Source organism: Pogona vitticeps, chromosome 1, assembly GCF_051106095.1.
Source record: "Pogona vitticeps strain Pit_001003342236 chromosome 1, PviZW2.1, whole genome shotgun sequence".
NCBI classification, from domain to species: Eukaryota; Metazoa; Chordata; class Lepidosauria; order Squamata; family Agamidae; genus Pogona; species Pogona vitticeps.
In genome coordinates, this window is record NC_135783.1 from 220154887 (window position 1) to 220182026 (window position 27140).

General features: G+C 39.4%; 1 protein-coding gene across 3 annotated transcripts in view; it reads right to left on the reverse strand.

Annotated features, from left to right (window-relative positions):
* ARHGAP15 (Rho GTPase activating protein 15) overlaps nucleotides 1–27140 on the reverse strand; it is a 541978-nt gene that overhangs the window by 86381 nt on the left and 428457 nt on the right. For all 3 annotated transcript variants that reach the window (XM_020784230.3, XM_020784231.3, XM_020784228.3), the window contains one exon: nucleotides 3358–3492. In XM_020784230.3, the coding sequence (XP_020639889.3) occupies nucleotides 3358–3492 (135 nt within the window). The remainder of the gene's footprint in view (nucleotides 1–3357; nucleotides 3493–27140) is intronic.

Sequence of the window (27140 nt, forward strand, 5' to 3'; positions counted from 1 at the left end):
TCCTGTGTCTTAGTGACTCCAGTTCAAGTGCAGAATCACGTACAAGCAAATATTTCCTCTGTATAGAAAACTACAGATGTCACAGAAAATGATTCCAGTTTCTAAAACTGTCTTCATCTGGATTTCTCCTTAGCTTTGAGGGGTTCTGAGTCACCCAGTGTTACTTCTTAAGTGGCACTGGTACATTAGCAATTCATCATCATTCATCTGTTTTTGATTTGGGGATATTGTTTAGATTGTTGCACATGTGCATTTTGCTGGCTTTTTTCTGTAGAAAAGGATGAGTGCCTGCAATTTCACATGGAAATTACCCAAGGACTTCCTCCTCCAAAATGGAAGGTCTCGAGTAATGATTCCGAGTCAGCCCAAGGGCTTAGAAAAATTGCCAGCCAAGCTTCTGTCCTCAGGTGAGAAGAACCCTCATAGAATATGGAAATGTGTGAATCCAGTATGGCTGTTAGTCCTTTCCTGGCATGACAGACCATTGTTTGTTATAACTTTCTAGCACAGCCAATACTCAAATTCAATTTATTGTCATTGAACGTATGTATGTACACTCTATATAAATACAATGAAAGAACACTCAGAGGCCAGACCGAAAGCACACATACACCTGCATAACAAACCCTAAATCCCAGAACCCTGCCTAAAACTCATAGTATCCACACAACATACAACACAACAGACCAAGTAATAGTAATACAGTCCAACAGCTTACTGCTGGTACTTCTTAAATTATTCCAATATGGAGCAAGTCAGATGTGGCTAAGAGTTTATGGCTCTATGGGCAAAGAAAGAAGATTTCAGCAAATGCAAGAAGCAAATAATCCTAATTTTAACACTACACTACAGTCTCACAGACTCTGTTTATCTCCGGCGAGGAAGTCCTCATCAAATGCTAGTCAAACACAGATAATTTCTTTTTTTCTATCTGATCTTCCATTGGTTAATGAGCCTCTTCTCTCCTTAGACTTTACAGTAGTTATCCTGCAAACATATTCATGATGCAACTAAGGCTTTTAATAACTATATTTCTTTACTTGTTTAGTGATCTTATACTGTTACATTTCCTCTTTTTTGTTGCTTTTCTTTTTCCGCCAACACACAATTCCATTAGAAAAAAAAAACATTTCGGGAAAAATACCGACAACTAATTTTTCTTCTAAGTAACAATCTTTTAAACACCACAAATGACTGCTCATTAGCCTGTCAGTGTTTATAATGGCTTTCAAAACCGTAACAAGAATTAAAAATAGTTGAGTGAACAGAAATGGACATTAATTTGTCATACTTAGAGAGAAATGCCTGAATGAGCTATCCTCTGTGCCCACTTCATCTTAACAACCAAAAGCACTAATTTATTGGTTGCTTACCTTCATTTTACCTGTCAGGTGCTGTTTTTTCTTCCTTTATACCTAACTGACCTAACTTTATTTATGATGTAATAGAAGACTACTTCCAAGAAGGAAGACAATCTGCAGCAGTGATAACATTCCGCAGTTTAAGCTTTGTTTCTGAAGCAAAACAAAACAAAACAAAACAAAAAAAAACCAAACCAAAACAAAACGGAAAAAACCCTAAGAACTTGTTTAATCTGGGGAGCAGGGGAGACAGAAACCATGTAGTAAGGGAGAGGAACTGGTTTTAACCCCCAAAGAGCACTGTTATACAGAGACTGCATAAGCATCAGGAAGAGATTAAAGGCTGAGAGTGCATAAAGCACTTGACTGCTGAGTAACCTGTGTGGGATGTAAAGCCAAATGAACATCAGTTGGTGCCCCATGAACCAAGAATATCCCTTTGAAGTAGTGAAAAAAACATCACTTCAAGAGGGGCGTAGCAGGTACATAGGAAACCACCTGAAGTGTGTGTTAGAATAAGAGGGCTTCAAACAAAGATTTCCTCATTTTGGTATGGCACAAAAGCCGCAGCCAGTACACTCAGGAATTGTTTGTTCTACATTGTTTTCCTGTTAGATAATTGCATAAATCCTGAAGTGCAAGATGAATCTCAAAAGACAACACTCTTTGTCCTATTTGTCTTTAAGATGAAAAGTGAGAAGGTAGAGGAAGGGGGAGCCCATGGGGCTGCTCCTCCGAAGGAGACCTGCTCCTCAGTGTGGTTGTGTTATTGCATCCTTAACCACCACAGGGTATCTCTAAGCAGTCAAGAAGGAAAGGAAAGAATTTTGGAAGATTTATTCAGGTTTGTTATATGAGATGCTAGCCGTGAAGAGCTTTTGCTAAACCGAAAGACTTTTATGAACATAAAATCAAATTAAACAGCACATTAAGGGTTCTATCTTCTCTGACTGATGTGCACGCGCAAACAACTCTCATTAACGGTAATGGCAGTTACGCACGCGCATCAATCGGAGAACAGATCCCTAAGTGCTTTATTGTTTTTCCTGGAGATTTTTCTCTATTGGACTTTAATTAAGCTCCTGCTAGGCTTGCAACTTTCCTGTTTTTTAAGGTTTTTCCCTCCCTGCCTTCTCTCAAAGAAAACAAAAGTGAAGTCAGCGTCTTTGCCAGATAAAGACCACCGCCCCCCCAAAAAAACCCCAAATGTTGCAGATATCCAGCATCAAGTCTCTGTGGGAGGAAAGCATCTGTCCTGAACGTTACCTTGCAGTTTTAAAGGACTTGTCATCCTGATAGATGTTTCCTAACTGACCATGAGAGAAGACTCATCTGGTCTGCTCTGGTGACTTTAACAACAGCTTGAGTCACACAAAATCAGCAGGTGAAGCTTTTCAAGTCATGGAGATAAGTATCATCACCTGCTACTGATCCAGATAAAACTGCTATTACAGGCACAGCTGTAGGGTGGAAATTCTGAACTGGGGAAGACATTTTTTAAACAGTAAATTAAGAAGTAAAAAGGAAGATTTTATGAACACAAACACGCACATGCGCTATTGCTGGGTGTTGTGAGGCAAATACATAAACCAGGGATTGTACAAAATATATCTCACAATGTACTGTGATGAAATACACCATTTCAGTTCTTCAACTTCAAGCCACAAAAAGCACAGTTCTTCACATTATGAATATTAATCCTGACTAATAGTATTTTGTTTTGGGTACAGCTATTATCAGCATGACGTGTTTAATGATGAGACAACACATATGTAGTTCTATTATTTTCCTCAATGCACAGAGTTCCTCTCAGACAAATAATTTCTGTAAAATAGATAATCGCTGAGGCAATTCAAAGAAGCATCAATAGCGCAGTATGGAGGGAGGCATGGAGCAGGTAAAGCAACATTTGGGATGCATCTTTCCCAAATTGGGGCATTTCTTGAAAAAGCGCATAGGCTATTTAATTAACTGTTACTGTATGTGATGTACTTACTTATTACTTCCACAAACTGTTCAAAGAAGCAGTATGGGAACAGTGGCTCAGGCAGCTCTCTGAAAAACATCTTGAGTGCTCCGGTGACAACGTGGATGTCCTCCCACTGGCTGTCATCCAAATTCAGCTTCTCTTCTGGGAAAACACGAGGAGAAATGGAACAACTGGTTTTAATGAAACAATTACAAGACACTAATTATTATGTTAATGTTTGCCTACTATCATCAGCAACCGTTAACAGCCTTCTGCACCTAGAGGTTTGGTGCTGTGCTTGGGTTTTTTTCCCCCTTTCTTTTTTTTTCCATAAGAAGAGAACATTTTCAATGGAATACCATCTGTAGGAATGCAGCTAACAAAAAAAAAAGAGGCACAAAGAGACAGTAGCATTGACACAGCGTGTCAGATACATTTATTCCCATAATGCATCAGTAGGAAAAATTAACATCACAGATCAACATGATTCAAAGCTATTTGGTTTTGAAGCTGAGGGGCTAAGAGTTGCCAATGATGACCGGCTCATGGGACCGGCCTAAAGGCCTTGTGGAGCCAACAGGAGACATATGCTAAATGTGGCAATACAAAATGAGTTATTGCTTTACATGTGTTAGTCTTGCTATGTACAGGAGAATAATGGACCACACTTTTCAGTTTTTTCTTCTCTCTCTTTTTCTTTTTCCTCTGAATGTACTGTCAGCAAGGAATTGAGTACTGGGAGTGGGGGGAGGTTGTCTATTCATTTGTCCTTCCTGCTTCAAAAATATTTTGTTTATTTTTTTTCCAACTCTGGGAGGAAGATTTGCCCAGCAATAATATTAGACAGACCCCTGTTGGCCTACCTAGGTTGTGCAAAGCTGTCAAAAATGATAACACGCTAAAGACAAACCGCATGTGCTTGCAAAACTGATTTTCTGAACAACAGAATTTTTTTCCTTTTCTTTTCCCTTTTGAAGCTTGGCTGAACTGGGGAATTTAAATATAAAAGGAGGAGAGTGCAAAAAAAAAACTAATAAAAAAGATTGGGTGATTATTACTTTAGTTTCCTTTGAATGCTTATTAGAAACATCTGGCATTATTATTGGGCTACAACAAACTCCAGTATCAGAGACCTAACAAAATTCAGAAGAAGTGGAAATGCCTGTCACTCTTAATTAAAAGGATTCAAAGCTCTTTACAATGTCACCTGTTCCAGAAATAGGATTCATAAATATGTGGCATCGCTTTTCGTTATTTTCCATCTGTATGCTGGTCAACATCATCCTGATGTTTTCAAGAAACGCAGGAATTTTGAACAAGAGTTAACTGGCCCATGTTTAGCACTATTGGTAATATTTATATAGTCACTTTTAAAATAAAGGTCTTAGGGGTGAAATCCTGTACTTCACAACTTAATTCCTCCACTGCAAGACTACTTCTGTCTGAAAAAAAGAAGAATTTAAATGGATATATAAGTCTCATCAGCATAATAGTATCGTGAAATTAAAATAGCTTCTCAAATAAACTACCTTTACTTTACATAACTGAAAAATGTGATTTTAATTGGTTTTCCTTTTTGTGAAAACAACAACACACCAAACATCCAGACCTTTCATCCACATAAAAACAATCCATTTTTGAAATTGAATTAGGAGAGCAGACTTTCAAAACAAAACAAAACTCCAAGATCAAATTTGATTGATTGTATTTCAACAATTAGCCTTTTATTTTTTTCCCACACGCCAGTGAAAGAGACAGACAGCATCTTAGCAGGCCATTTTTACACAGTTATCTGCTCACAATAGCTTCAAAAAGAGAGACCTGATGGGGTTTACTGTCACTTTAAAGAACAGGGTGGGTTTTCACATTGTTGAAATCTGTCAGATATTTTGAAATGTCCTTCTCACTATGGTGCCACACCCCCTGCGTGCCCTTATAATAAAATTGGTTTTACTCCTGATTAAATCATTTTCTCCCTACCCACTACCATACTTCTCATAATGGACCTATGTGCACTACAGCTGGTGTTCTTCCCATGGTACCAATTCTTACTTTATCTTTTAAGCACTTTGCTGCTAAGATCTCATGCAGAGTGCTTATGTTTTGTTAAGAGCTTCATTCTTAGAGAAATAGCTTAACACATGTTCTAAAAATGTTGTACAACTTATTGTTTAAAACACATTTTGAAAATGTATAAGTACTGTAGTGCTGGCACAAACCTTTATGCACAAACGTTTCAGAAACATGTGCGTATAGACACACAAACAAACACAATTTATCTGGCTTCGTAGGGTATATTTCTTTCTTTCCTTGTGCATTTGGTATAAACATCTAAAGTGGAATACTATGCTTCTAAGACTTTAACAAGAATTATCTTCCCAGATTTTTGCACCATTTCCAGCTCTTCAAGGCAACATGTTAGGAACTATCATCTTTAAAGCACAGGGTGTCATTTTACCCTTAAGCAATAAAGTGATTTTTTTAAAAAAAATGTTTGTTAGAAGGAAAGCATGCCAAATTAATTTTTTTTAAAAAAAGCAGCATTCTAAAAGAAACTTGAAAGCGTGATCAGTGTATTCAAGGTAATACCCTGTTTTTTGTTATCAGCTTGTGGGTGAAATTTAAGCACAGTTGATCACAGTTTGAAAGAGGACCAGTCCTATTGTTACCCTCTTGGAAGAACTCGCAGCCTTCTGCGAATGACACAAAAAGGTACATGTGTGCATACACATGCCAGAGGAGGAGGCAATAAATTAGTGGGGTTGTACCATGTAGACTTGCAAGTGGTTATGAGCCATGAAAAACAAATAAGAACTCTTGCTCTTTCAAAGAACAGGAACAAGAGCTCCTGGAAGGAGCAGTGGCAGAATGTTGCAATGCATGTTCATTCCTTAAGAGGACTGTACCGTTCAGGGCACCACAATGCCCCTCAGGAGACCTGCGGGCTGGCCCTTGTGATGTCACAGGAGGTAGGCTGAAGCAATGTCATGGAGATAAAGCAGGAGCTGGGGTAGGGGGGAAATTCAACAAATCTGAATTTACCAGAATCTAGGTAAAATCCCACTCACAAAATAGCATGTCAAGCCACAGCCAAGAAGGGGAAAAAATCAGTGGCTGGCAGGTGGCAAAATGTGCTCAGCTCTGAGGAGACTGCAGCCATTCCCACTAGAGTTCATGTCCTACAATGCTTTCTCTACAGCACACATGGTGGAAAGCTCACTGGGAGGTATTTCTACTGCTGCCAGTGCTTCTGCAACCAGACATCTCATGAGTTGTAATGCTGGTGCTCCACTCCTTGCTTTAGATGCACTGTCTGTACACACAGGTTCTCTTCCAAGTGTTCTTTCCCCAATCCTGTTTTTTAAAGCAGCAATGTTATGCAAATGCACCATGCCTAAAAATGCATAAGTGCTGAACGAGGCACCATTGGTGCCAGTTGAGAATGGCTGCCATATCTTTAAAACCAACTGGCTCCCTTGAGCCTATTTTTTGTGGACACAAAAACAAGTGGTAAAGTGCCTCTGCTGCCCTCTGAGCATGACAGCAGCTCTTTAATTTTACATTGTTAAGTGTATGAATTTCTGGGCCATATTTTCATTCTGAAGTTTCAATTAGAATACTTGCTCACTGGAGACTATTATTTCCTCTTACTTGTCTTAGTGGTGATGAACCATTTAGGCACCAGAGGACCACAAAGCTGTGGTCATGCTGTCAGTTTTCAATGGCTTTTTGTAAGGGATAGAGCCTCCAAAAGGAAAGTTAGCCCCATGGTGAGGCCAAAAATCACAGGCACCTGTTTTAAAGCCATTGGGTACACAAGCATCAAACTTTCTCCACCTCCAGTTCAATCCCTTAGATTTGTTTCCCAATCATGTTGTTGTTGTTGTCTAGTCGTTAAGTTGTGTCCGACTCTTCGTGCCCTCATGGACCAGAGCACACCAGGCTCTCCTGTCTTCCACTGCCTCCCAGAGTTTGCCCAAATTCATGTTGGTAGCTTCAATGACACTGTCTATCCATCTCGTCCTCTGTCATCCCCTTCTCCTCTTGCCTTCACAAACTGTGCTGCTTATATATCCAGATATATTTGCTACTCATTTTGATCTATAATTTGAACTAGCTCCAGTATGAGGGCCATTATTAAAACTTCAGCAGCAAATTCTGTTGATGACATAAAATAGTATTCTATTCTATTCTATTTTATTTACTAAGTGGTGTGATAATGTAATCCACATGTATGCAAATTCTTCACTTTTCAGTCCTTTCCTTCCACAAAACACCTGGTACAAGTAAGACTTTTTAAGACATTCAGCATAGGATTAATATTTATGCATCACAAGTAGTGGGAAGAGACTACTTCTGCCCTCTCCGACCTAACTTTCCACATCTAGAGAGCTAAATCTGAAGTGGAGAACTATTTTTAACCATGGGGGTGCTCCGCCTGATCAGAAACACTGAAAAATTAGAGATCCAAATTCTATGGAGATGTTCCACACATAGGCTGAAATCCAGTACTAAGTAGCAACTACAACAGATCCATTGAATTTGGATATTACACAGGCATTGGCTCACGTTGTTGTTGTTGTTGTTTAGTCATTAAGTCATGTATGACTCTTCATGACCCCATGGACGAGAGCACGCCAGGTCCTCCTGTCTTCCACTGCCTCTCAGAGTTGGGTCAAATTCATGCTGGTCGCTTCAATGACACTGTCCATCCATCTCGTCCTCTGTCATCCCCTTCTACTCTTGCCTTCACAAAGTGTGCTGCTTATATAGTGCCCCATAGTGCTTAAAACACTTTCTGGGTGGTTTAGAAGTTAATTTTGCAGGCTACACATTGCCCTCCCTGGGTACTCATTTTACCAACCTCAGAAGGATAGATAGGTAGACTTTGGGCTGCCTACCTGGGACTGAACACTGGGTTGTGAGTAAAGTTTTGGCTGCAGTACAGTAGTTTAACCACTACCCCATGATGCCAGCCAAATCCTGAGACCAAGCAGCCCCAATGAAGCTCAACATTCTATGGTGCTCAGTATCCACTATGCATGATCAGTCTTCTTTAAGTTGTTTTATGGAGAGGGCTTGGATCTTCCCTGTCTTTCTTACTGCTGCAAACATCAGATTCTCCACCCACCCTGAGGTAATCCTTTTCTCTTGTTTTTCAGAAACTCTACATTACTTCCATTTCTGTTAGTACATGCACTCAGTTAAAGGAAGCATAAAATCGTAGGCATGGAGAGTAGTACGGGATGTCTAGGACCACTGTATCCATCACCCTGATAGGTAGGAAATCCACAGCTAAAACATCCCCAACATGTAGCAGTCAAAAGCCTCCAATGAAGGAGAACCAACTACCTTCTGAGGTAGTCCTTTTCACTGTTAAACAGTTGTTTCTCTCAGGAACTAGAAAACATGACCTAATGCTTATTGGAAACTGTCATTTTTGAATCTGAACATATTGTTTCAGGCCTTCACCCCTGGAGCTGCAGAAAACAAGCTTGTTCGGCCTTCAGCATCTCAAATATTTAAAGACGGCTATTCTGTCTCTTCTCAGCCTTCTCTTTTCATACCCAACTCCATCAATTGGCCTTCATAAATCTTGTTTGATAAACCTTTTATCATCTTTTTTGTCCTCCTCTGGACACTTTCCAGGTTGTTAATATCCTTCTGAAACTATGGCATGTACAACTGTGCACAGTATTCCAGCTGAGATGTGACCAGAGCCAAATAGAAATGGTACTGTGACTTCCCTTCTGGATATGTTCACTTCTGTTGATCCAGTGTAGTACTACACTTGCCTTTTTTTTTTTTTTTTGCTATCCCATCATTCTGTTGACTCACATTTAGCTTGTAGTTTTCTAAGACAATTAGATCCTTTTCACACATGCTACTGCCAACCCAGCTGTCACATATCCTATATCTGTATCTCTAATTTTTCCAGTCTAAATGTAGAACTTGATATTTTTCTCTGCTGAAGCCGGTTGTCCTGGTTTAGGCCCATTTCTCCAATCTATTAAAGTCTTCTGGGATTCAGACTCTGCCCAAACTTGGTGTCATCTCAGATTTGTTGAACATCTTTTCCACACTCTCACTGAAGTTATTATAAAGAAGTTGAGCTACATGCCCAGGACAGAACCTTGTGGCACCCCACTTGTCACTTCTTTCCAAGATGACAAGAAATCTGAGTGAGCATTCTTTGAGTACAGCCACTTATTAACCACTTACAAACTCAACCAACATTTACCGTATTTTTCTGTGTATAAGATGCCCCATGTATATGACGCCTGCCACTTTTCTAACCCAAAATTAAGAAATCTAAGTGGGGCTTAGCAAATGTAGGGTAAAAGGGATCAAACTTCTGAAGGATGGCTTTGATCCCTGCTTTCTCCCTTTGTGCTAAGCCCCGCGTGGCTTAGCAAAAGGAGGGGGAAAGAGATCAAAGCAATTCCATGACTGCACAATTATTTTGATTTCTTTCCCCCTTACACACCCACGAGATTGCTTTGATCCTTCCCCCCTCATTTTGCTAAGCCCCATGGGACTTTGCAAGCAGAGGGGAAAGCAGGGATCAAAGCAATCCTGCAGCACTTTGATCCCACTTCCGCTTAGCAAGTGGAGGGGAATGCAGGGATCAAAGCCCTGCAGGATCACTTTGATCCCTGCTTTTCCCTCCACTTGTTTTTTTCTCCTTAGCTTACTTCCGTGTATAAGACAACTCTCAATTTTTAGGCTAAAGATTTTAGACAAAAGTATACTCTTATACACGGAAAAATATGGCAAATTGTCTGGCCCACATTTTATCAGCTTAGTCACAAAATATCATGAGAGACCTCGGCTAAAACCTTCTTAAAATCAAGATAAGTTACAACACAACATCTTTCTCATCTACCAAGACTGTTAATTTTGTCAGAAAAGGAGATAAAATTAGTCAGCCATGACTTATTTTTGAGAAACCCTTGTTGCTTTTTACGACTTATCAAAACAGGCTCATTTGGAGTAAGCTGGTGCAGGTTAAATAAGTTTGTTTAAAGTTGTGTTAGAGGTCCAGGGTGCCATTTAGTGTGATCCTTGCATCCAAATAGCATATGCACCTCAAATGGTCCAGAGATCCTTCCTCTTTCAATTTTCTATGTCGTGAACTAACTTAAGAAGGCAGCCACTTCACAATATTGGAAATGGAACATTTCCTCTGTTCAGTGTATCCTGGCTAAAGACATTCATGTATGTCGTGCTCAAACTGTGGAAATCGCTGCAGCAATCTGACTAGGCCTCAGCCCTTTGTGGTCAGGCACACAACTGGCATCTCATCAGATAATCATGGCAGTTTCTGCAGTTGATGTTCTACAGAGTTAAACAGTAGATAGGATACTGGCCATTATATACTCAATTTTATGTATTTTAGCAATCTAGGAAATGCAGGAAAAATACTACTATCAATGGTACTCTTAAAAGAAAGGGAGACAATGCATATGCTCACTCCCACAATTTGACAAGGCTGACAAGTATGCTAACAAGTCCACAGCTAACAAGTCCACAGTGTGTGTTATCACTAATCTCAGTTTTCTCTTTTCTCAGTATAACAAATCCTAAGACAGCATGGTCACTTCCATTCAAAGTTCCCAACAATTCCACCTCAATGGCCAGCTCTTTCCTGGGCCACATCAAGAACAGCCAGTCCTCTTTTTGCTTCTTCCAGTTTCTGGAAGATAACATTGCTGACAAGAAAAATGAGGGAGTTGTCGTCCAGCATTTCATTTTTTCCCATATGTCTGACAAAGTGGACTTGTCCATGAAAGCTCACATTAAAATATAATAGATAGTCTTTATAATAGATAAGTGCCGCATGTTTTTGTCCTTTTTTGTTTTGCTTTGTTTAGTTTCTTTGGAATTTGCCTGATATCACTTAGAAGAGTATGATCCAAATTTTTAATCTAAGCATCAGGTCTATATTATTTTATTTATTTATTATTTCCACTTCTATACTGCCTCATTGCTGTTATCACTCTCTGGGAGGTTTACAACATACAATAAAATCCTACAATTCTCTCCTGTGCTCTCTACCATTTACACTGGTTGAAAAACAGTCCTGACAATTGTTTTGTGTTTGAGTGAGAAGTGGTTAACTGATGGAAAAAGGAGTCAGCTTCTGGGATTTTCCCTCGGGTGGTATAACTTTGTGAATGGTAGTAGGCCATCTTGACTGCTGCCATTGATGTTGTCAACATTCTTTGCTATGTGAAGTTTGGCATCCTTTTTCCTGCTGGCAACATGAGCACAATATTGTGCAGCAGTATTAGGCCATTTCCTGGCATTTTGAATCATGGATAGAGGAGCACATTATCCCACATTCATAAACCAGAGGGTTTCTGAAGAATTGAATAATTAGTATAAAAACACAATACAGTATAATAAACCCTGTCACTAGCCAAAATAATAAACCTACTTTTCAATAGAAATGCAAAAATTAAAACCTATTTGAGCATCTCAGTCAATATTCACCACTAGTAAAAGACAGCTTTATATAGTTCTGTCTTCATTAGTTTTCTCACAATTGAGAGGGATGAGGCCTGGCAAACCTCTGTAGAAAGCTTATTAAAGAGGGAGGGGGACATGACCAAGAAAGTTTGGTTCCTAGTTTTGGTCTCTTTGGGTGTTACAATTCTTAATGTCAAGGACTGCAAGAAGTGGGTGAAAAGGGTGGCTATTTTATGAGAAAGACTTTCCATCAAATACCGAGGGTCCAAAATTGTTAAGGGCTTTATAGGTTTTGTACAGCACCTTAAATCAAGCATGGAAAGTAACAAGACACCAAGACTGAGGAAATGCTTTCATATTTTTTAAAGGAGAAAGGTGGGGTAAAATATTTTAACTAAATAAATAAAATATGCTCGCTGGTACCTATAATCAGACTGGTTGACACATTTTGAACCTGCTGAAGTTTCTGTACTGACTTCAAGGGCAGCCTTACATGGAGAACATTACAGTAGTCTATTTTAGAGATTACCAACAGTTGAGCCACTGTTGTTAGGCATTTCTTGTCCAGCTGGTGATGCAGTCAATCAGCTGAAGTAGCAGACACTTGTATATCACTCTTGTTGTTTTTCTCCTCTAATTTGTATCTAAGTGCTGTGCACCAGCATTCTCCGCCCCATCTTATGGATCTCTTTGTAGTTGTACACATCCATGCTACTCCCCTACCTTTCCTGTTCAGTATATTTCTTTTGAATAAGCTGTACCTCTCAGTCTTTACATCACTCATAAATCTTTATCTTGTTAGGCTTCCATAATGGTTATTATATCATAAGATATATGTGCCTTCCTGTGTCAAGAATTCAAGCTCACCTTGTTTTGCATGCTATGTGTAGAGATACATAGATATTGGAAACTATAGGGCCTTTCCTCCAGCTGCTCAGTTATAATTTTTTCCCATCCGTTGATAAGTTCCTGTCTTGTTTTGCCATTCCAATTTCTGGTGGATCACTGATGATCTTATCCCAAATATTTGGTGCTTCTCTGTCCTCTGGAATACTGCCTCCCTTCCCTGGTAGGCTTAATTTAAAGCCCTTCTGTGCAGGTTTGCAAGACTCCTCACAAATACATTCTTCACAGCTGCTGTAAGGTGCAACCTGTTGCTTGCCAGAACTCCACTGTCATGGAAGTGTAGGCAATGGTTCAAGAAACCAAATGTTTCCCTTTGACACTACTTATGCAGCCAGCCATTCACTTCTATCCTCTCTTCCTGGACCATGACCTTTGAGAAAAGGGAATGATTATTATACCCCAGAGTCTTTCTTCCTACTCAGAACCTTAGAGTCATTTGCAATATGTTGTGAGCCGTGTCTCACCATGTATCCCCATGTAGATCAGAAGAAAGAGATAATGGTCAGCAGGCTTGACAAGTTTGTAAGCTCTCTATCAGACCCTGGATCTTTACATCAAGGAGACAGCACACCTCCTGAGAAATCCCATCAGGTCTGCAAACTGCTTCCTCTTTCCCCTTCAGGAGGGAGTCACCCAGTACGATCACTGGAAAGTGACCAAAACTTTTCCATCCACAGAATCCTCCCCAACCAACTCTGTGCTTTCTAATGGCCCCGTTCTAATGTCTCAGACTTACTGTCCACGGTGAGGTGCTGGACTGCTGCTCTTGTTTCAAGGGCTCAGAATCACTGCTCATATTGGTCCTGTAGCTGCAAGATCCTTGAGATTAATCCTGCAACTCTAAAGAGAGAGCATACTTCTTGATAGTCTTGTTTCGCTGTGTCACGTTCCTCCAAGTGCTTGCCGTTTGTGTTTGGTATTCGTTTTCCTCTATTGAGGCAACCATCTTCTAATGCTTTTCCTGGAACTTTCTACCCAGTTGGCGGAGTATCCAAAGTGCAAAACATCCTTCAGTGTCCATATCTCCTCTCCAATACAGATGCTAAAACAACACTCTCGGCCTTCTTCTCTAATCACTAAATACCCATCCAAAATGGCCCGTGTTTACTAAGCTTGCTTATAAGCTCCTGTGCATGAGCTCACAGAACCACTGAGGATCAGGCAACTGGTAACTCTTCCCCCAACCTAGTCAGTGATTCAGTTCTTCTCTGGTATAGTCCATCCTCCAACCAATAGATATTTGGAGCACATAGCTACAATTGAATGAAGAGTGAAAAACACAGAAACAAACATCCTACCAGCTCAGACATATAATCATTTCAAGCCAACAGAGAGAGCCTCGTATTTTAGTCTCTCTTCTGCACAAAAAGCCCCCGAGTACTCATCCTCTTCGTAATTTCTTGCTCACAAGCTCCTAGCAACTCCGTGCCCATTTGAGATTTGACGAACATGACATTAAGGCCATGTTATTTTTTTATTTTATAACAGTCATGTTATTTTTAAGTTCCTTAATGGTAATGCTTCAAAATGTTACTCTTTTTTTGGAGGAGAGACTACAATTTCCAGATTCTTCCAGCCAGCATGTCTTGGGATGGTGGTGGTGGTGGTTCTGGGAGTTGTAGTTCAAAAACATTTTGCTGAGCTCTACTTAATATCTTCATACTGCCTGTTCATGACAAGTAATTCTCATACAATGGTTCACAGCTATTGAAATATTGCTGAAATGGAAAAGCCATCAGCTTGGGAAAATGAACCCTCTTTAGGAAAGCAAAGGGCTGGTATACCTCAGTGTGAATAGAAGCACGTGTTGTTATTTGTTGGCAATTCACTTCTGACTATGGTGGCCCTATGGCTTAATGACCTCTAAAACGTTTGGTCATTAAACAGCTCTACTCTTGCAAACTCAAAGCTGTGGTTCCTTTATTAAGTCAATCCATCTCCTATTGGGTTTTTCTCTTTTTCTACTGCCTTTCAGTTTCGCTTCACTTTCCTCTAATATCCTTTATGTGACTCTTCTAGAAGACTGCTCCTATTAGAATCTCGCCTGCGAACAGTACTTCTCTCAGCTTTCCTGACACATTCAAAACCACTTGTGACATGAATGTGTGCAACCAAGAGTGTTTTTTTTTTTTTAAAGTTAGTCTGAAATAAAAGAGAGAACAACCTGCAAGCTGTAGAAGACAACCTTTCTTGGAGGTATACCTAGATATCTTCTCTGCAGTTTTAGTCATGTGTGGGACTCTAGTGAACTCCCGTTCTGAATCAGGATGCAATCATTTTTAACTAGCATGGTCAGAGTCATGCTAGTTCATATTTCCTTCAACATGTGTCTTGTTTCAGTTCTTTCATTTCTCTCTGTAGCTCTCTGCTCTGATGGGGCCTTCAGTGCGCTGTTTTCTCCATATGGTATACGTTGCCATCACCCTTGACATGTGGAGGGTACCTGCCTAAAGAGAAAAGCCTCCTCTGTCAGCAAATACTGCACACAGAAACCGGGGAGAAACTGTTCTAGAGTTGCATAGACAATCCACTGTGCTACAAACTATTGTGCAGGATGGGAGAGTGCTAATGGAGGGGATAGGACTAGCCAGTCCATTTCCTTCGCTATTTGTCACTCCCACAATCTGGATATCTGAATGAGGCTTGCTTTTAATTTCTCCAGAGGGTTGACATCTCTTGGTTCAAAGGGATGAGTGCCAAATAGAAATCTGATGCAGCTACTTAGCTGGATTTTGACATAAGCAGATGATAAGGTAGATAAGGTTGATCCAACAGCACAAATGTCACCTATGTATGTGTATGTATAAATATGAGGCTTATACCATAGTGCATAGTACTAAATTAGCAAAATAACTGTAATAAATAAGCACATGTACTATCCTATTGGAGGAATTTTATTTATTGCAATACTCTGAAACTTCAGTTCACTGACCTGAGGGCAAGCTGGAAAAACCTGGTACTGCTAATTTAAATCTTAATTGGACTTAGAGGGAAATAAGATTACACTGTGGCATGCTCCTTCTTGGAGTGACTCCATTGATGCCCATTGAGTCACACTGATCAGAGATGAATTCTGCCATTATTTCTGCATGAAGAAGCCTACTGTATCTAACAAAACCACAAACTGTCCAGAACCAGTACTTGAGGAAAACATAAACAATAGTTCAAAAGGATTTTGAGAAATGCTTAGCCGGCAGCCCAAGTTATACTTTATGTGTTGACATCATTATTCATACACACAGAGATGTATGGACATGTATTAGGAATATGAAGGATGCAGACACTTATTATCATGCTATGATGGGCTTATCTACTCCTTGCCATTTTAAGAATGTAGCACAGCTGTAAACAGTTTTCATATTCAGCAGCATTGGCACCCTGGTTTTATGGATGCGGATAGCTGCAATGTTACACAGAGTAGCTTGCACCAGCATTATGACAATTGTGCGGTACACTACATTCTGTGTAAAATAGCCGGGACAGGTTCCGTCTGCATTGTTTGTCTATTATTTGCAATCATTTGATAACCGGTTGCATTGCTACTCTACTCTACTAGGACTAAATCCTGTTTATAATTGCAACTAGCGTGGACCCACTGAGTCTATAGGAATTGGTAAATCAACACATATATTTCATTAATTCATTAGTGGGTCAGTGGTAGTTTAGATGGACATTAGATTGAGGTGTAGGATCTGACTATGGAAATTTAAAACAGTGACTGATGCAATGCTGCTTTCTTTTGTCCTGCTCACCTTCTCCACCATGGTTATGCCCTCCTCTAATCATCTGATTTTTCTTCCTCGCTGTTTCAGATACTGTATCCATGGAAAACCCTTGGAATACCAAAGATCCTTGCTTTTATGAAGCATTAACATTTGAATATTTTTGTATCAAAGGATGATTTCCCCCCTCCCGACAAAGTAAGTGAACTAGATCTGGGGGGGGGGGGAAGAGAAAGCAAAGTTGCCTGCAGTGCTACAAACAGAATGGATAGGTGGAACTTGCAAATAAAAGCACTTGAATCACTCCAGCACTTCTGCCCCTGAAAAACACCCCATCGTTTCCTGCAAAGAATGCTCTCTTCCTCCCAAATTTCCATAATTTGAAAAAAAAGAGAGACAACTCCTGTGCCCTGCTCCTCATGTGAAGAGTCGGCAGCCCCCAAGAAGAGGCAGAGCTGTCATATGTATGTACTGAACTAGGAAGTCTGTTGCACAGTTTTGAAAAAGCACCCAAATCTTGCTGCAATTGTGACTTCAACTAGGAAGATGAGTTTTTTTAAAAAACTGTTTCAAGTCTCATGAAGATGAGTAGGTAACTTGAGCCTCTTTCAAGGAGAAGAAACAGTCCACAAATTCTTAGCAGGTTGAGCCAGAGCATGGTGGAGTGGATTCCTGCTTTTCACAGGACTTAACCAGTTCCGACCAATGCGGAAATTCCATGGATTGTAATCTCAGTCCTCTCAACCCTGTTCCAGTCCATGTGCATGGATGGATTTTAATGATGGGTTATGGTGTTCAAAACTGAATATTTATTTGAAAGTGTGATCAGGGTTACATATTCAAAATTTGGCTGAAATCCTGTTGTCGTAAATGTTAAATAAATCTTCAGTTTAATTAAATTAAAAATGCCCTACCTCCCCCTCCAGGGAACCCCCTCTTTTGCCCTTTGAGAGCATCAGGATGTGGGGTTGGAGGGAGCATTTAATATTGGAAAATCACTGTCAGAAAATGTCGGTCACCAGATGATGAGTTCATCTGGTTTACATGGCATAAATTTACACTCACATGATTTCAGTCTATGGGTTTTAATTGATACATGTACATAAATGTTTTGTCTCTCTAAATATAATCTATAGACAATCACAGTTAAACACATTTATTTATTTATTTTATTTATTTTATTTATATCCCGCCTATCTGGTCATGTTAGGACCACTCTAGGCGGCTTCTGTATTTCTGTTCCAGCTTTTCTCTTTCTAGAGTTATAGTAACTCCTTCCTTGAAATGCATATGAACTATCAACAGTATCTAGCATGAAAATGCCCATATCAATTGTTGAATTTTAAGGGCATCTCTAAAAGTTGCAATTTATTTTAAAGATTTGTGTGTAGGGGGATACTGTGGCTAACAAAAGAAGTTCAGTGCTCCTTGTAAAAGTTTTTACTTCAGCAGTGCTACATTTGGCAATAGCAGTAGAGGTTGTTTCAATGTCTGGTGACTGTCATCCACTGTCCTTCATACCCAAGATGTGCTGAATATATTTATTTATTTATTTATTTATTTATTTATTTATTTATTTGATTTTTACCCCGCCCCTCTAGACCATGTCTACTCGGGGCGGCTTACAAAATAAAACAAAACAGTATAAAAATATATAAAATCATAAAATTACATATTTCAATTTAAAACAATTAATTTAAAGAGTGGATTACCAAGATGGAATAGCCAAAAAAAGAGAGAGAAACAGAGAAAAAGACTTAATTGACTGGAGGGAAGGCCTTCTTGAATAACCAAGTTTTTAACTGGCTTTGTTATCATCTACTCTGGGAGGAAAATGGCAGCAGCACCATTAATGTGAAATAATTACAGTCAATAAAGAAGTGAACAACAATAATGAGTGAATACTACCATATTTCCCCGAAAATAAGATAGGGTCTTATAATAATTATTGCTTTTTTAAAAATGCATTTATGGGCCAGTTTAACAGGGACAGTTATGGCATGGTTTAACAGCCACGCTAAAAGAAAACACCTGAGGTCAAATTAGGCAATATTTATAGTTCATAGTTAGAAATGATGCTCTCTTAAGAGATGAACAACATATTTGCCATAGCCCTGCACTTTTCCTCATCTCTCTATCTTGCATTCTAGCATGTTCTGTTTTGTGATTGGTGATGGGAAAGGAAAGATGGGCTCAGACTGCAAGTCTGATTGTCAGGGTCATCTAGTTGAAGGAATGGCGCTGTGAGAGGAAGAATGGGCTAATTCCAGATTCATTGCCTATAATATCTAGTTTAATCCTCAAAGGCAGAAGAAAGAATCTGCAAAGTAACATGTCTGGGGACTTTTGCTGGAAAGGCAGACGCATGAGTGAATTCTATAAGAAGGTCTTGACTATGAGAGGAAGCATTGTCAGATAAAACTGCACGATTCGAAACCAGTCTCACAAGGCATTTCCTATACTTATACAATTGACACTCAACAGGATTCTACCTGCCTGTTCCCTGACTCAGCAAATGACCTGTGTTCAGGGCTTCTTCATTCCAGAGATACATAATGAACTGCTAGAATGGTAATCTACTGGTGCCATGTTGCAAAATAAGATCAATTCATCCATAATCGCACAACCTGCAGAAACATTCACATGGGAAGAACTTTACAAGCACTGCCACTCATTAACTACATGTAAGGGTGGCTATACCTTTGACAGATGGTAGATGAAACTAACAGATGGCTGTTTTGAATACCTCTTCTTTATTTTTATATTTGGACCTTTTTTAAAAAAAAAATCACTCAAGTTAACACAAATAAGAATGTAAAGTACAAACCTGGGGTGACCTGATCTTTCTGAGCTGGATAAAATGCCCTGCATTTGTTCAAACTGCTGCAAGGGCATTTTGTAAGAAAGGAAGTGAAGAGTTAGAGTAAAACAGAGTCTCTTTGTGTCCACGCTCATGCCTATGATTCAAAAATATCTCCACGCTTCTTGTCATTTTAAAATGGGCTTTGCAATTAAAGCAGGGTGGCTCTTGAATCCTCACATACAGTCCTTTCATTCCTGTTCCTTTCATCGTTTTTAACACAGCTTCTGTTTCCATGTTGTCAATGGTCTTTTCATAGTACACAATGTTTCATAATATTTGGCAGACTCACCCAAAACCTGATTCACTGTCTGCTTGTGATCCCTAGGTCAGGAATTACTCCAGACATAAAGTTCCCCAAAGGGTAAAACAAATTATTGCAATTAAGATGCAACCGAAAAAAGATAAAGAGGGGGAAGTAAGTTTTCCCCTCTGTCGTTGTAAGATCAAATCTCCGCGTTCACATTTTGTGCCACTTCCCACACAAAAAAATGAAAAATGAGTAAAAATAAATAAAATGTTGCATTGTAACTTTGAAAGACTAAAGCAGGCTTATTGCTTAAAAATAAACAAATTGGACATTATGAGGGATCACAGGGAGAAAAGGAAAGGGACAAAGAGTCAGAATAAAACTTTATAATGAGCCCGGTGTTGTTTCTTTTCACTGGTAGAGAAAAAAAGGCAATGAAACATCCTCCTATAATGGTTGATCTCAGAAACATTCAAATGAGCAAGCAGGCCTTCACTACAGTAATAGGTGGAAGGGATGGAGCCAAAGTAAGATACATTAGTGCAATCTGAGAGGGTGTGCAGGAGCTGTATGTCCCTCTTCTTTCAGGAGCCATTAATTTAGTATGCTTCAAAGGAGCAGCTTTGAAACTGAAAAAAAGAGAGAAGGGAAATACATCATGGCTAATATTCTTGATTAGCTTCAGGGGTCAGATAGGTACTTTGGACCTGTATCACCTGATTGGCTTATTGAAGAGTAGGTAATTTTTGCATATCCCACTCTGATTACCCTGAGGGGCAAGATATGGGTAGATCAAGGGTGGTGTCACATTTAAATAGGTCACACTGGCCGATAATGTGGATGTGGAGATCAGTAGAGGTGAGTTCCTGAGGAGCATTTGAGGGTGATTTTGCAACCAACACGTCGGCACTGCCGATCCTGAGATTCAGTGGCTGGGATGGGGGGGGTGCACAGGTGGCAACCCATTTCTCAAGTACAGCGGTGCCTCGCTTAACGATGATAATCCGCTCCAGGAAAATCGCTGTTAAGAGAAAACATCGTAAAATGAAATTAAAAACCCCACTGAAACGCATTGAAACCCGTTCATTGCATTCCAATGGGGTAAAAACTCACCGTCCAGTGAAGATCCTACATATGGCGGCCATGTTCGCTGCCTGTATAGTGAGGAATCCATCCCTAAACACAGTGGGGAGCCATTTTAAGCACCCGGTGGCCATTTTGAAAACCCGACGATCAGCTGTTTTTGATCGTCGTAAAGTGAAAATCGATTCCCGAAGCAGGGAAATGATCATCGCTAAGTGAAATTCCCCCATTTAGACCATCGTTTTGTGATTGCAATTGCGATTGCAAAAAGATCGTCGTACAGCAATTTTATCATAATGTGGGGCAATTGTTAAGCGAGGCAGCACTGTATGAGGTAGCTGGTGGCTGGGGGGGGTTTCATCTAGTTGTTGGTTGGCCAGGAACGGGCTGTTAGCTGGACAGCAAAGACACAGGGATAGGAGTTTAAAAGGCAGGAATAGGGTAGAGGTAGGCAGGTCCCCCATCGTTGCTCATGAAATCTGCACTACAGGAGGCCTCTCTTCAGGGAGAGGGAAATTGTCATTAACTTGTTAATAAAATGTGGCCCTGGTTTATCCATCACCTGTGTCTGTCTCCTTATTTGGGTTGGGCAGACAAAGGCCACCCAGCATCTATTTCCTCTGCAAGGTGCAGATGTAAGAATGTTGGGTTTGTTCCAGTTTGTGTATCTCAGTCATTAACTTTCCAGTTGTTTTGGAGAATCCCTGACAATTAGCATGATGACCAGGGCTTGTGGGAGTTGAAGTCCAGTGCATCTGAGGGGATCAAAAGCTGAGAACAATCATTCTAGGTCACCATCTCAGTTGAGTCAAGACAACAGTGAAGCCTTGTAGACCTGAACAGTGTTCCATGTGAACTATACATATGGTGAAACACATGCCCTACAGCAAAGTAGGAAGCATTTAGGCTTCATGTGATGTTTTCCATGTTTTGTGGTAGAATAACTATGTCCTATAGTTGCAGAGTGTGGGAGGCATACAAGTCGAATAAATAAATAAATGAATAATAAATATGTGAGATAGCCAATAAATTGGAAATCTCTAGAATGTTTCATTTTAAGCCTGCTTTACACACATACAGGCTTATGGTACCGTATTCAGTACCATATACAATACTAAACATGTGACCTCATTGTTTTGAAACATTTTACATTTTAAGGACATTTTATTTTAATTTTATACTGAGGTTTTAACTGATCTATTAGAGTGATTTAGAAAGCAAACAATTAAATAACAGGGGACTCCTACATGCAGTATGTTTACACAGAAGTAAGTTCTACTGACTTCAGCAGGATTTACATCTGAGTAAGTAGCTATAAGACAGTAGCCGAAGATGACTGTTGGATACTTGGGCTTTTAATTTATAAACATCAAAGAGAGAAGTGCTTTTATTTTGGATACAACTTTATGATTGCCAAAGCAGAACACAATTGGTTGGTCTGAACTTTCTAAATGACTGTTTCATAACAGCTAGTTTCATAATGCGAATCCATTTTGGATTATCTGACCAAAGATAAGACTTCAATGGACTTACAGTATCAGTCACTACTTTACCAGTGCCACAAAAGGGAATTGGAATTAATTGGATTATGTTAGTCTCCACCCGCTGATTGTAGAAAAGTCTCAAACTGTAACTATTTCAAACAAGCCCTATCTCTCATCAACCAAGGGATTTGCACTTCTACTTGCCACTAAGGCTTAATTTCTTTGCAATGCTCTCCTTTGGTTTGGAAGAGGTCACTGAAATACTTTATTCAAGTTTATTCACATTGATAGGGCAACTTTCTTCATTACTTTAAGCTACTTTATGCCGTTATGCTTCTCTTTATTTTCCGGGGAAGCTCAGCTTTCACTTCCTTTCAAATTTGATACCACTGCTGAGATGGGTCCCTAATGTGCTGTGCTAGTTTAGTAGGGTGAGGATGCAGAAAAGATCGTGAGAGGGTGGGTGCCATGGTTTGCTAATGAGACGTACACAAGTGACACTGTATGGCCATTTATGATAATTTTTGCATTCAGACTGAGTAAAAAATATAATGCTTTCTGGCATTCAATTTGCATTCCGATACAGGTATCAATGTGCAAAAGAAGAAGGGCATTATGGTATGACTTCTTCTACCCCCCCTCCTACTGATACTGCTGCTGCTCCTGCTGTTACTGCTACCACTAGACCTAGCCTGCAGATCTGATGTATAACCCACTGCTAGATTTTCATTAATTACAACACAGACCTTCTTCATGTAAATGTTTTGTTCCCATCTATCTGGTAGTATTATTCTGTTTGTGAAGGGCACTATGCCACGACATTACTACAAGGAGGAAATTGTGATATTTGAAGACCCAACATGGTGTGGAAAAGCAAGTAGGTAAGAGTACACATGATTTTGAGCCTTAAAGAGCAACTGATCTTTTTGAATTACATCTTGTGAGACAGGACTCAAAAATTGTGGAAGACTGTGACAATTGTATAAATTAGTTTAATTTGAATACTAGTGATGGTATGCCAATAATTCAGATGCTTAAGAACCTGGGATACTTTCCCTAACGGCACAGAGTAGTGGTAAAGATTACTGTTATTATAAATATTATGCCTCATCGGTGGTGCTCAAAAAAATGAGAGGTGTGTGGGCCAGCAATGTATATGAGAATAATATATGAATTTTACCATCAACAGATCACAGCATTTAAACAAAAGATATTTCCTCACATGTTAAAGCAGAACTGACTGGATGGTGTGGGAGAGTTTGGGCTTTCTTTGCCACATTACTGGAACTATTTTTTTCACAAATTACCTTTCATTGCCTCTTTGCTCTGTTTGAGTTTCTCCAGGCTGATCCGTGCAGAAGTCATGGTGGTGGAGTGAATGTGTCTTTGTACCTTTCTTCTAAAGACATCTCCTGATCTTATCTCATCATCATGGGGCTTGCTGCAGTATAATTTCTTACTGTAGTGATGAAGTTCCCATTTGAAAGCATAAGGCTATATGGGAGAAATATGTGATACAGCTCCTTCTTTCTCTGTGTTGCCTCATTATTCTGGAGAGTGTATATCAATACAGGAAAAGAGCTGTATCACTGACTCCTCCTAGAGTTTTTTGGTATTATTGTTTTAATGTTGCAAAAAGTTGTGCTGCAGCAGGTTTAATGCCTTAATGCTAATATCACGACAGTTTGCAAGACTCCGCTTTTTATTCACTAATGCTCAAAGCATCCTAAAAGGTAATTAATAATTTCATAGCACACTTCATATCTATCATAGCTGAACAGCAAACACTGAAGTCTGCTTTCTCTACAGCTCATTCAGCAGCAATATGATCATCTGTAAAAAGACCTCAACTGATGTTGCTCCCTATTTGTCAATACACTTTATTTTAAATTTATCATTTATTTATTTATTTTGCATCCCACTATCATTAGTGTCACAGCACTAGTCTGAGCAGGTTACAACCCTTAAAATAGAATGAAAATAGAATTATTAAAACCAATAACAATAACCCTAAAAAAAAAAAAAACAACAGATGGCACCAATTTATTTCAGAGTGGATGGAGGAAAAGAGGGGAGGGAAGAAGAAGAGGGGAGGAAAAAAGGGGAGGAAGGCGGTCAGCTGGGGTTGATGTGGAAGGCCTCCATGAAAAGCAATGTCTCTAATTGCTTCCTAAAAGTCCACAGGGAGAGGGCTAGGCAGAGATCCTCTGGAAGCTGGTTCCATAACGTTGGAGCCACTGCAAAGAAGGCTCTACCTCTTGTAGAGGATTTATGGGTCTCCCTTGGAGTGGCCACCCAGAGGAGCCTCAACTGGGATAATGCTGCAGCTTTCGTATGAACTGTCAGCTTGAAATGCTGAAACTACATATGCAAAAAACGCCATATTAATTTTATTGGGATGATTTGTAAACAAGTGGTACCAAAACTGCAATCTTATTGATTGCATTCTTTTCCTCTAAGATCTCTGAATCAAATTCCTGGATTTTTGTTCTTTGTAACATGAAAATCTAGGAATTATATCCAGAAGAGATATAGGAGGGGGATCAATAAGCTTCTTAGTATATTCTGCAAATCTGAGCTACATAATGTAAAATAAAGAAATTTTGTGTCTTATTTTTAGTGGGCAATTCTCCCAACTACTGATGGATTTGAACAGGAACATCCATAGATCTCAGTACTGACTGATCAGCATGGAAAGACACTGGACACTGCAGTTGGTTTTAATAGTACTGAAACTGAAGAGAGATTTATGCTTCCTTTTGGATATAGAATTCTAAGCTAAGTTTTCAGGCAAGCCGACAACAAAGCAATCGACAAGAAAGATAGCATCTGTTTTTCTGACTATTCAAGCTGAAGTTTTTCATTCTAAATGCAAGCAGTGTTTCCAAAGTTAACATAATTAACTCACAACAATCCTGGAACATCATAATATAGGATACAGATGGAAATTCAAAGCTTTAAAAATGTCATATAACTGCAACAGGATTACCATTCCTTATAAAAGAACAAATCTGAATACTAATCGAAACAGGTGTTTTTATTTCAAACACTTCTGAACACTGTGAAATTACTAGCAGGGTTATTTATGTATTAGCTGGCTATGAAGCTTTCATTTTATTAAAAAAAACCACTATGATCTCAGATAACATCAAAGTGATAAGATTAAAAAAAGTATGACATTGAACATTGCCTCCTGAATAAAAGACCGGGAGTTCAATTGTTTTATAGTTTTAAGGACTATTTGAGATATCCCTATAATTGTGAATCCACCCACATTTTGATATATATCATTGATTATATTTATACATAAGTGGGAAGACTTCTAGGTAGGTTGCCCTTGAAACAATCCTCTAACGCCAACTCACAATTTGCTTACATTTTTAAAACCTAAAATATATTAAATCTTGAGGAGGAATTACCATCAAATTGTTCCGTGCCGGGGGAAGTGGGTGGAATAACTCCCACTGCTTAATGTGTTATCATTTTGAGGTGCTCATAATAGCCGAAGCCTTTCTGGACAAAAATCTTTCATATTAATCTAGTGTTGCATAAAATTCAGGATAACAGGTCTTGAGGTCAAGAGTCATTCATCATTAGTTGAAGTGACATTTGCAACCCTTCACATAGCAGCTGCATGAAAGGAGAGAAAAAGGTATTCTTTGCAAGGACAGGGGGTAGAAAACAATCCAAGCACTATTTGGCAGCAAGAAAACAAGGTGCCACTATGTCAGCATGGTAATGTGCTTAAACTCAGTGATGTCATTCTTCCCTAACCTCAGGAGTCACAAGGCAGCTGCATTCCTGAACTTAGTAGTTCTGGTGGATATAAGCAATGACTGGATGTAAATGAATTAAATTAGTGTGGCTGTGAACACAGCTCTATGCATCTAAATGATGATTTATATCAGGATACTATCTAGTTATTTTGGGAGTTTTCTGCTTGTGAACAAGGGAGCCTTGTTCTCCTCGCATCCTCTAGGCATAATAGGTTCTGGGAACCTACAGCAGATAGCTTTTGAGACTCAAGACAACATTCCAAGACATTACAACAGAACCCACTGGCTAAATTAGGCCTTCTAAAGGCTATTGACTGAGAAATTTAAAAAGTTATTCCTTCATCCCTCCCGCATCCAAATGCTGCATGCTTTGCTTTCAGCCAAACCTTAAGATCAGGATGGAAAATGCTAAGAAATAGAACTGTAATCATCACCATGAAGAAGATAAATTTGTACTAAATGCCTAATACTTCATAGTCCTTTTGATATTACAAGTTCATTTTAAGGCAACATATATTTTATGTCACAGTAGCTTTTTATTATGTGAAACGTGTGATCACTTTAGAATCACGCACATTTTCATATCAGACTCATTAAACAGGCTCCCTGATTATGTGGGTTTGGGTATAGGGCTGAACTCTTTCATTCCTCAGATGTTAAGGCTTCACACTGACTGCTATAGAACACTGCACCACATATTGTACATGCTGGTCAAATCCCATTGCTGTAAATTTATGCTGCATAAAACAGATGATGTCATCATCTGGTAACGGGAAATTTTAATTTAAATTAATTGAAAGTTTTCCATCGCCGCCCTTTTCAGGTCCTAGAGCCATCTAGTGCTCCTTTTTCCCTGGGGAAGCCCTTGGGGGCCACAGGATGGGGGGGTAGAGAGATAATCACTAGTGGTCTTGATCCCAGCAGTGTTGATCCAGTGGCAATTTTTGGTTATTACAATGTCCTCTCAACTCCCAAGGCTCCCAAACGCTCTCCCAGGACAAAAAAAAAAAGAGCCCTCAAGAGCCTAACACTAGAACAAAGGGGACAGGAAGCTTTCAATTAATCTAATTTAACTATATCCTTGTCCAGATGATGACATCATCCAGTTTATGCAGCATAAATTTAATAAATATCATGTACCATCAAGTCAATTCTGACAGATGGTGACTCTTTTTACAGGGTTTTCCAGGTAAAGAATGCTCAGAAGTGGTTTGCCATTCCCTTCTTCTGGGGATGTCCCAGAATGGTGTAGCTTGC